Raw genomic sequence first — 10,671 nt, 5'->3', positions numbered from 1 at the left:
GCGCCGCGCGCGCGCTCCCGGGCCGCTCTGAAGCCCGGGGTCGCGCGGGTGCGCCCGGCTCCGGGGGGGTAGGGGGAGAGGGTAGGGTCCCCTCAGAGTCAGTCACCGCCGCCGATCCGCCCCTGAGCCCCCGAACCGAGGCGGCGGGGTCCCGCAGCAGCCCTCGGCTGGGGGGGGGGGGCGGGGACGGCGGAGGCCGGAGCAGCATGGCTCGCGGGAACTGTAGTCCGCGGCGCCGCGCAGCCCCGGCCGGGGCGGGCTGAGGCCCGGGCGGCTCGGCACTACATCTCCCCGGCCCCCGCGCGGGCCCCGGCCGGCCCGCCCCCCGCGACGGCTCCGCCTGGTGGGAGGTGAAGTCCGGCGGGCGGCCTCGGCGCGGCGGGCGGCGCCGGCCCGGGACTCGCTTTCCCTGCGGCCCATTGGCTGCGCGGGCGGATCTGGGCCCGCCGCGCCCGCCCCCAGTGACACAATAGCAGCTCGTCCAAGATGGCGGCGGCGGCGGAGTCGGGGGCCGGGAGCCCGCAGGCTGCCGACGCGGCGGCGGGGGGCGCGGGGGCCGCGCTGCCGGCCGCGGGCGAGCAGGAGCTGAGCCGGCGCCTGCAGCGCCTCTACCCCGCCGTCAACCAGCATGAGACGCCGCTGCCGCGCTCCTGGAGCCCCAAGGACAAGTACAACTACATCGGCCTCTCCCAGGGCAACCTCCGCGTCCACTACAAAGGTGCGGGCCCGGGGCCGCCGAGGGGGGAGGCCGACGCGGCGGGGCGGCTGTGCGGAGGGGCGGCGCCCCCGCCCCGTCCTGCCCCTTCCTCGGCCCCGGCGCGCCGGGCTAGGCCTGAGCCTTCGGGGTGACCAGGCCCGGACAGACTGCCCGGTCCGCTCGGTCCCGAGGCACCGATGACTGGAGAAGTGCCGCAGGTGTCCAGGGCCGGGGCTGGACCTGACCGGACCGGACCTTCCAGCCCCGGGCTTTCCTGCTTGGCCCCCGGGAGCCCCAGCTGGGATCTTGCAAGCCCAGCGGGGGGCCCTGCTCAGTCCCGAGAGTGGCTGGAGCGAGGGTCCTCGCAGACCCTCAGCTCGCAGAAGACTCATGGGCTTGGGCGTCTGCCCGACACCCCAGATGGGCCCTGCGGTCCTGGGCTACGTTGGGGTGGTGGTGGGGGTTGTCCCTTAGGACTGCCTTCTCCTGCCTCGAGTTCCGGTGGGCCGGAATGTTCCGGCTAGAATGCTGGCAGCTCGCCGGAATCTCGCACACGTACCCACAGTTCTTGCACCCCCCGTTGGGTTTGTCCTGGGAGACGGTGTGTGTCGGGCAGGGCAGCTGTGCTCGGGAGCCGCCCGAGGTGTTTGTCTGTTTGTGTTTTTCTTCCCTTGGAAGATGGAAGGCCTTCTTTGGGCCACTGAGAAGACCGACAAGGGGGGAGGGGGGCTTCTGTTGTCATTTGCTGCTGCTGACATTTCTTCCTTGTCCTCTCATTACTAGGTCATGGCAAAAATCACAAAGATGCAGCCTCGGTGCGTGCCACCCACCCCATCCCTGCAGCCTGTGGCATTTATTACTTTGAGGTGAAGATTGTCAGCAAAGGAAGAGATGGGTAAGCCCTTCCTTGCCACCTTCTTTACGCCAACACTGAGCTGTTCCCCGCGATGAGAGTTCGAGGCCTTCCGACCAGGACTTGTGGCTGTTTGGAGCTTCTGGGCCACATGGGTCTTGGCTGTGGTGGCTGGAAGAGCACATGGTCCTTTTACCTGCCTATGGGCACAGTTGGTCTGAGCAGTGCCCTGGGTGCCAGTCCTGGGGTGGGGGGGGGAAGCAGAGGATGGGGCTTCTCTAGTGATGATTTAATGTGGTCATCACACGGCAGGGAAACAAGTTTCCGTGAACACATCACGCTGGTCCAGAGTGGGGTTTTCCCCGAGTCCTGCAGCGTGACTTTCCTCCTTTCGCATTCTTGCCGCATTCAGGGTTCCTTTTTTATGGCATTTAGTCATGCCCAGGCCCCATCGACTTCAAAGGGAGAGTGGAGTCTTCGTGGCATTCATGGAAGCTGTGGCGGCCACTGGCCTATCATCTCAGGGTAAACAGCGTGCACATGGTCAGAATCAGGTGACCTTGCTGCTTATAAACTTGTTTTTCAGTCCAGTGACTTGAACACCAGTTGGACCAGCTTTAGGAAGGTCCTCATTAAAGCCCACATTAAGGATGCTCCCTCTTGCATGGTGTACCGAGTCAACACAGGACATCGAAGGGGAAATCTTTCACTTATTTTTTTCCTTTTTCCATTCTCTTTCCCCCCCTCCCCAGGGATTGTGACAGAGCAGGTGTTTAATTGTGAAATAACGTGATTGCAGCTGCCTTGGAAAGACTCTCCTCCATAGGCCTGAGGTCTGGGGCGGGAAGTTTGCCAACCCCACCAGTGACCTTCGTGCCAACCAGAGTGTGTTTTTGAGCATTCTGAAGACTCAGTGTGGCCTAAGGACTGTCCCTTGTGAGGGGGAATGCCTAGCCAAGGGGCAGTGCTGGAGTCAGGCTCTGCTTCCTGTGATGTATTAACACCCTTGCATGGGAGTGCTGTGTGGTCACATGCAGACGGGGCTCCAGTCCTCCTCTCTGCCCATGGTGGGCTAGTACCCTACACTCTGTCATTTGAAATTTGGATTATGGTAGGCTGTGGCATCTTTCACTTTTATCCCCACCTATTGCATTCGCGGGTTGAAAGTTTAGGCTGTTGGAGGGCTTCAAGGCCTCTGTATTGTATTCTCTTTCCACCATCTGATGAGAGTATCTACATTTAAGGTGCTAAAACTAGTGTGACTAATGATGGCCTTTTTGTTTAAAAACGTTTTTCTGTGGTGGTGGGGAAGAGGGGATTCTGGACCACACTTGGCAGTGCCCAGAGGCAGCTCCAGCCCTGTGCTGGGGTTCACACTCAGCAGTGCTTGATGGGCTAGATGGTGTTGGGATTGAGCCAGGGGTGGGCCGCGTGCAAGGAAAAGGCCTTACTCACTGTATTATCTCTGACCCCAGAGTGGCTTTAAGACATCATCAGGGGCTGGAGCTGTAGTACAGAGGGTAGGGCATTTGCCTTGCACGCGTCCAACCCAGGTTCGATTCCCAGCATCCCATATGGTCCCCCGAGCACCACCAGGAGCTAACTCCTGTGTTATGAGCCAGGAGTAACCTTGTGCCTTGCTGGGTGTGACCCAAAAAGGAAAAAAAAAAGTCATCATCAAACGAGCAATGTAAAAATAGTGCTGAAGTCTCAAATTGCTAAAAAATGGGCATTACTTAGACTTGTAGAGAGGAGAGTGGGTTGTTTTCTCGATAGTCCTTATCATAGATAACAGCTGAGTTGGTGAGAGAAGAGAGTAACTTTTCAGAGGTTGTGTTGAAACAGATCTGGATTCCTTCAACTGCTTTCAGCATTTTAGATGTGAGTGGCTGTAGCTGGCACAGGCCCGTGTCTTAATTTGATTGCCATACTGTAAGTGTTGTCTCAGAAAAGCTGGGCATCTCCTTGTTTCTATTCCCAACCTTTTTTTTTTCTTTTTTGTTTTTTGGGCCATACCTGGTTGTGGTCAGCGTTTATCCTGGCTCTGCACTCGGGGGTCACTCCTGGCGGACTCAGAGGACCTTATGGAGTGCTGGGGATGGAACCTAAGTTGGTCATGAGCAGGGCAACTCCCTACCCGCTGTACTATCACTTCAGCCCCACCTTGTTTTTTTGAGGGAGGAGTTACACCCATTGGTGCTTAAGGAACGAACACTCCTGGCAGTCCTTGGGGGACCATGGGCCCCGGGAGTTGAACCGGGGCCTCCTACATGCAAACACTCTCTCCAGCTCCTTAGAGACATACTCCTCCCAGCCCTTTTTCCCATCATTATAAAAATATTTTTAGGGAGGGTTAATTCAGTGATGCTCAGGGGACTGTACAGTGCCAGAGATTAAGTAGAGTTCAGATTAGTCAGGGTTAAGATTAACCAGTTTTAAGATAAGCACCTTAATCCCAGTTCTCTTTCTTTCTCTCTCTTTCTCTCTCTCTCTCTCTCTCTCTCTCTCTCTCTCTCTCACTCTCTCTCTCTCACCCCTCAGCATTTTTCTCCCTTAGGTAATTAGGTGTTAGGCGGACTGGAAACCTCAGTGTGAAGAAGGTTCCAGGTTCTTTGCCTCTGGTGGCCTGCTTCAGTTGATCATGGTCAGATGGGAAGCAGGTGAAGGTCCCCTCACAGGTTCTTTATAAGAGACTTTGAAGCCTTCTCTTTTTCATGATTTATGTGCCAGGGACCTCATACACGCCAGGGAAGTGCTTCACCACTACACCATGTCCCTGGCCCTTGAAAGTCGCTTTTTGGCTAGGACGTAGCCAGATGCTGTGATGGGGCAGGTGAGGCTAAGGGCACTTCTGGGGCGACACAGGCCAGTTTGTTTCCTGTTTCCTGTTGTCATTGACGGTCTGCTTCTGACTCTGGGTTAATTGTTTGTTTCCTTGTCCTGTGTTGTTGCCTAGTCTGGTTCTCATAGCGTCTCTGGAAAGTAGCTTGAGTGCATGATGGCGTAGCTGTTTTGTGGGTGTACCATGAACCCCTGGGCTGTTTGGGGACCTACCCTGGCTGTGGGGATTAGGGGGTGCATATGCCCTCCCTGTGCTGTGACTGCGCGGCTGCTGCCTTTCCCCATTGTGTTCCTTTTGAGTGGTGTGAGCAATGGTTGGAATTTTAGGGGTCCCTGTGTTCTGAGGGGGCAGAGCTGCCAGGTGCTGAGTGCTGAGTGCAGCTGGAACAGCGTGTGTGCTGCTGGTGGACTGGGATGTATCCACGCGCCCTCGCGGGGCTTGGGGAACAGGCTGGAAGCAGCAGGGCCGCCTTAGGCAAAGGTGCTTCTGGACACCTGTCAGTGCCTTTGCCTTCCAAAGGGCCTGTGTTTTGACGATGCCTTTTGTAGAACATGTCGACCTGATTGTCTGATTGGGAAGGTTTCATGTCAAGGGCTTCTGGAGCATCTGTTCATGCCTATTACGTGCCAGGCCTCTGCAAGGTGTAGGGAGAACAAAGGACAAGCTGACCCAGCCCGCCGTGTCCTCGGAGAGCCCCTGGCTCACTTGGAAGGATGGACTCAGGCGCCGAGAAGAAGGGCAGAGCCCGGGTGGGCTTGAGGGGTGAGGCGGAGCTCCCTGGACTTACTGGGCGTGGTGTGAGTCTGGCTGGTCAAGAGCTTGACTGGGTTACGGGGCTTTCCGGGCACTGCCCCCCAATAAGAGAGCTTTAGAGAAGAGGGGCTGTGCTTGAGCAAAGAGCTGGGCACTGCTGGATGGGCTTTGGCTGCACTTTGCTGAGTCACCAGAGCTGGGCACCCCAGCAGCAGGTCTGGGGTTGAGGAGAGATGGGAGCCTGGCCGGAGGTGCCTGGAGATAAGGGCCAGGGACTCCCGCTTCAGGCCAGGCACTGAGGGTCCCCACGGGCGGCCACTCACTCAGCTGGTGCTTGTGGACCAGTGGGTGTCTCCGTTCTGGTGATGACACATGGAAGGTGTGGCTGGCCCAGGCGCTCAGATGCTCCAGTGTGACCCTCAAAATAGACTGTAACATCATCCCCGGGTGGCCGCCTCCTGCCTCCTGCCATGTGACGGGAGGCCCTGCCCGAGAGCCGCGGCCTGGGCTTGAGCACTGGACAGCCTTCTGCGGTGCTGCAGTGCCCGGGCCAGCCTGCCTCTGCGGGCACCTGCCGCCGACTCCCAGCCCGGCAGCTGTGCCCTAAGCCATGTTTTTTGTTTTTGCTTTTTGCTTTTTTTTTTTTTGGTCACACCTGGCAATACACAGGGGTTACTCCTGGCTCTGCACTCAGGAGTTACCCCTGACGGTGCTCAGGGGACCATATGGGATGCTGGGTATTGAACCCGGGTTGGCCGCATGTAAGGCAAACGCCCTACCTGCTGTGCTATTGCTCCAGCCCCAGCACTTTCTTTTTTTTTTTTTTTTTTAAATTTTGGGTCACTCCCGGCGATTCACAGAGGTTATTCCTGGCTCTGCACTCAGGAATTACTCCTGGCGGTGCTCAGGGGGCCATATGGGATGCTGGCAATCAAACCCGCGTTGGCTGCCTGCAAGGCAAATGCCCTACCCGCTGTGCTATCACTCCAGCCCCTCAGCCGTGGCTTTATCCTCGTCCCATCTGTGAGGTGGGGCCTGTCCGGACGAGGTACTGCAGTGCCTGTGCTCTCAGCTACACTGTGTGGCCGAGAAAGGGCCAATCCATGGTATGTGACCTCCTGAGGGAGCACCAAGGAGAGAGGCCAGGGCCATGGCGCTGGCCTTGCAGCCAGCCAACCCTGGTTCCATCTTCAGTATTGCTTATGGTTCTCTAGACACTGCCGGGCATGATCCCTGAGCACAAAGCCGGGAGTAAGCCCTGAGCACCACTGGGATGTGCCCTCCCCCTCCCTCCAAAAACCTCCAACTAAACAGAACCGCAGTGTGTTGAGTGGTGGCCCAGAGGGTGCCTTGTTCTCCCGCATCTGAGAGTTCAGGGAAGAGGTGATGCTGCTGAATGTGGGAAGAGGAGTCGGGCCAGGCTGAAGAAGCGGCATGGACTCGAGCAGGAGGCCAGACTGAGGGACCTGCCTGCCAGGCGCTTCGTCCTGGGCCAGCGTGTGCGGACGCCCGTCGGCCCGTGCTGCTAGCTGGCTCAGTCCAGGGAGATTTCCCTAGCTGGCCCCTGTTTAGGTAGCACTGGCCTGTGGGTCCTTGGTGGTCCTTGCGTGGTCTCCCCACAGCATCTCTTTTCTCTTGCTCGGCCTTTCTCCTGGATGGTGTAGTGTCGAGAGGGGTGTTGAGGACTGGTAGGCTTTTTGCGGGGGGAACGGACTCCAGTGTTCTCTGGTGTTTTGCGCTTGTGTGTTCTCTGGCTGGGTCACATCTGAAAGCACATTACAGGTCCCTGATTTTTCATGGTGACCCAGGGAGCTACTCCCGTGGTTACGATCTCACCCGCCACATCCAGGGCTGGAGAGCCACTTGCGCCCCGGCTCACTAACTGAGAGCGTGTGGCTCTCCCCTGCCCAGGCCCCCCTCTCGGCTGTGCATCCATGGCGCCACTGAGGAGGGAGACTTTGGTGTCTGCCGCCCTGTGAAGAAGGCGCCCACGGCAGCTGTGCCCTGTTTGCCCCGACTGACGACTCCGAGGCAGGTGCTGAGTTTTGGGCTCTCTCTCCCTGGTGACATGCGACAGTGTGTCTGTAGTGTGTTTCCTGGAATGTTTGGATTCTGGGGGACCTCGGGGTGCTGTGTGTCGGGGGTCTGTGACACCCCAAGGTGTGCAGATGGATGCCTAGCATGCTCCACTTTACTGGTAGCACTTGTGTCTGCGCTGAGCTCACCTGGGTGTGCCCAGGATCATCTTGTTCATGAGTGCGGAGTGGGGCTCCTGCTTGTATAATGGGGGAGGGTCTACCTTGGTCAAGAAATGCCTAAAATTCACTTTGCAGGGGCCAGAGCAATAGTACAGTAGTAGAGCGCTTGCCTTGTACACAGCTGGCCCGGGTTCGATCTCTGGCATCCTATATGGTCCTATGAGCGTCACTAGGAGTATTCCTGAGTGCAGAGCCAGGAGTAACCCCTGAGCATTGCCAGGTGTGGCCCCCCCCCCCCGCAAACAAAACCAAATCAAACCACATCTCCCTCCTGAAAAAAAAAATTCACTTTCCAATGCCTTGTCCGTGCCTTGTTTCTGCCCCCAGTGTTCTCTGTGCTCGGGAATGCTCGGTCTTTTCCCTACCTGGGTCAGCCCATGAGCCAGTGCCACCGGGAGCTTCCTGGACGGGCTGAGCAGCTCTGCCTCGTAGGCACCAGGGCACCTCCTGTCCACTGGGGAGGAGTTGGGCTGCAGAGTGGGGCTGGGGCGAGTTCCCAAAATGAGAACTAGCTCCCCATTCCCGGGAGGGGCGGATAACGCCATGCCTGAATGCACGGTGGCCCACTTTGCAGAGTCATCTTTGCTCTCCCAGCACCACCAGGGGTGGCTCCCCACGCTGCTCAGGCCCACACTGTGCCCAGCTCTGCTAGGGGTCCTGACATAGCAAAGGGGTCTAGGACTGGGCAGAAGGCTCAGGGCTGGGAGTGCATGCTTTGCGTGTGGAAGGCAGAGTTTGATCCCTGGTTTCACTGCTCCCTGGGTGTGGCACAAAACCAAAACCCAAACGTCGGGGACTCTTAGCGTTTTCTTGTAATGAAACGTGAAGTCAAGGGGCTGGAGCAATAGCACAGCAGGTAGGGCGCTTGCCTTGCACATGACTGACTCAAGTTTGATCGCTGGCACCACATATGGTCTCCTGAGCCCTGCCAGGAATGATACCTAAGGGCAGAGCCAGAAGTAAGCCCTGAGTAAAGCTGGGTGTGGCCTCAGTCCCCCTCCCAAAGGCGAAATTGAGGCTCCTCGCCTGTCTCCCTCCCTCCCTCTCTCCTTCCTTCCTTCCTTCCTTCCTTCCTTCCTATTTTTTTCTTTCTTTTTTTTCCTTTTTGGGTTACACCTGGCGATACACAGGGGTTACTCTTGGCTCTGCACTCAGGAGTTACTCCTGGCGGTGCTCAGGGGACCATATAGGATGCAGGGAATCGAACCCGGGTCGGCCGCGTGCAAGGCAAACACCCTACCCACTGTGCTATCTCTCCAGCTCCCTATTTTTTTCTTTCTTTTCCTCCCTTCCCTTCCCTTTTCCTTCCCCTTCCTCCCCGTTCCTTCCATCCATCCATCCATCTTTTGTCTGTCCTTCCTTCTGCCCATCTGTCCATTTGTCTATCTTCCTTCCGTCCATTCGTCTGCCCTTCCTTCTCTGTCCATCTGTCCTCCCTCCCTCCCTTCCTTCCTCCCTTTCTTTTTGCAGTGCTGGCAAGTGTTCCAGGCGGTGCATGGGGACAGTGTGGTGCTGGGGATTGAATCTGGGCTTCCTGGCACGAGAGCCCGTGCTCCGTCCTGTGACAGGCTCAATCCTGGCCTCTGTGGGCCAGGCGACAGCTAGTTTTCAGTGTTTCAGAACCTCAGCTGCTGGCAAGGAGGCAGGTGGAAGTGTCCAATAGGTGAAATGAATTAAAGGGTTGCGTGGCTCAGCTCATCTTTGCCAGCACACAGGGTCGAGGGGTGCTGACCCTGCGGGGGAGAAGTGGAAAGGACGGGTTGCTGAGTGGAACTGGTTCTAGCCCAAAGTCATGGATAGGAGATGGGCATGGACAGCTTTTTTTTTTTTTAAGCTGGGGAAGGGGGTTCTTCTGATGGGGTAGGGGACCTGTGTGCTCGGGACTAGATCTAGGGTCCCCTACATGTGGCTCTCCTAACTTTTGAGGAGACATTCCTGGCCTAGAATAGGCTTTTTTTTTTAAAGGTGTGTGTGTGGGGGCATCCCACGTAGTACTCAGGGCTTATTCCTGGTTCTGCAGGAATGACTCTTGACAGTGCTCCGGGGAGCCATATGGGGATACTGGGGATCAAACCCAGTTGGGGCATATGCAAGGCAAGCATCTTACCCACTGTACTACCTCGCTAATCCTTAATTTTATTTTTAGATGGTTAGACGCCATCTTCATTCTGTGGTTTTTGTTTTGGGGCCTCATCTGTAGTGCTCAGGGGCTACTCCCGGAGAACTGCCGGGGAGGGTGTCTCTTGCAGTGCTCCGGGGACCATGTGGTGCTGGGCATCAAACCTGGTCCGATGTGCTCAGCCCATTGAGTCTCTCTGGCCCCATTGATCCTGCAGCTCTGAGTTCATTTAGTGACCCTCATATAGTGTTTGGGATTTTCTTCTTTTTGTGCAGGAGAGACACACCTGACAGTGCTCGGGAGCCACTCCCAGCCCTGTTCGGGAGCACCATACGGTGCCAGGGGTCAAATCCAGGGCTGCTGCAGGCATTGCATACTTCAGGTCATGGAGTGGCTCCTCGGCCTTGTTGGAGAGAATTTTTGCATTTGTATTCACAAGTTGTTTTACTCTATGGTTTCCCTGGCTCTTAGTGTCTTCTTGGTGATTTTTGGTAGTAGTCGCAGGGTTCACCCTGTCTTGGTTGGGCACAGCATATTTGCAACAGCTGTTCTGTTGCACAGACTTAATTCTGTCAGTCGAAGTGTCTCGCTCAGAACTGGAAGGGAGCTTCGGAGCCCTTCGTTCCGGCCCCTGCTCTTGTGGGACGTGAGCTGGAGTGTGAGGCCAGACTGCAGCGTGTCCTTGTTGCTTCCACGTGCTTCAGGGGCCGGAAGGGAAGGTCAGACTCCTGGCTGAAGAGGTTTCCTGTGCGGGTTTCCAAGCTGCCTTTCGGGACTGGGTGGGGATGACGGCCCAGGGTACCCCCAACCCAGCCTTTCTTTGTACCTCTGGAGGGTGTGAGATGCCAGAATTGACTTTTCAAAAAAAAAAAGATTTTTTTTTCTCTTTGGGTTTTTGGGCCACACCTGGTTTTGCTCAGGACTTTGTCCTGACTCTGTCCTCAGGGAGCCTGGCGGGGCTCGGGGGACCGTATGAGATGCTGAGGATTGAACCTGGTTGGGTTGGCTGCATGCGAGGCGAGTAAGTGCCTTAGCTGTCTCCAGCCCCAGAGTGGGGTTCTCAGCTCCTGCCCCCTCAGGCGTGCCTGGATTTTGGATGCATCCTAGTCCGTCTCTCCTGTGCTCTTTCACTTGTTACGGAGTCAGGTG

At 56.9% G+C, this 10,671-nt stretch overlaps 1 protein-coding gene across 1 annotated transcript in view; it reads left to right on the top strand.

The window, feature by feature from the left end:
* Positions 1-316: 316 nt before the first annotated feature.
* The window catches only part of RANBP10 (RAN binding protein 10), a 43,990-nt gene continuing 33,635 nt past the window's right edge, over positions 317-10,671 (top strand). The window contains exons 1-2 of the mRNA XM_056136681.1: positions 317-718; positions 1,481-1,592. Of these exons, the coding sequence (XP_055992656.1) occupies positions 487-718; positions 1,481-1,592 (344 nt within the window). The 5' untranslated portion in view covers positions 317-486. The remainder of the gene's footprint in view (positions 719-1,480; positions 1,593-10,671) is intronic.

The sequence above is a fragment of the Sorex fumeus genome, unplaced genomic scaffold, assembly GCF_029834395.1.
Source record: "Sorex fumeus unplaced genomic scaffold, SorFum_2.1 ptg000122l, whole genome shotgun sequence".
Taxonomy (NCBI): Eukaryota; Metazoa; Chordata; class Mammalia; order Eulipotyphla; family Soricidae; genus Sorex; species Sorex fumeus.
This window is presented reverse-complemented; position numbering and strand designations above follow the sequence as displayed.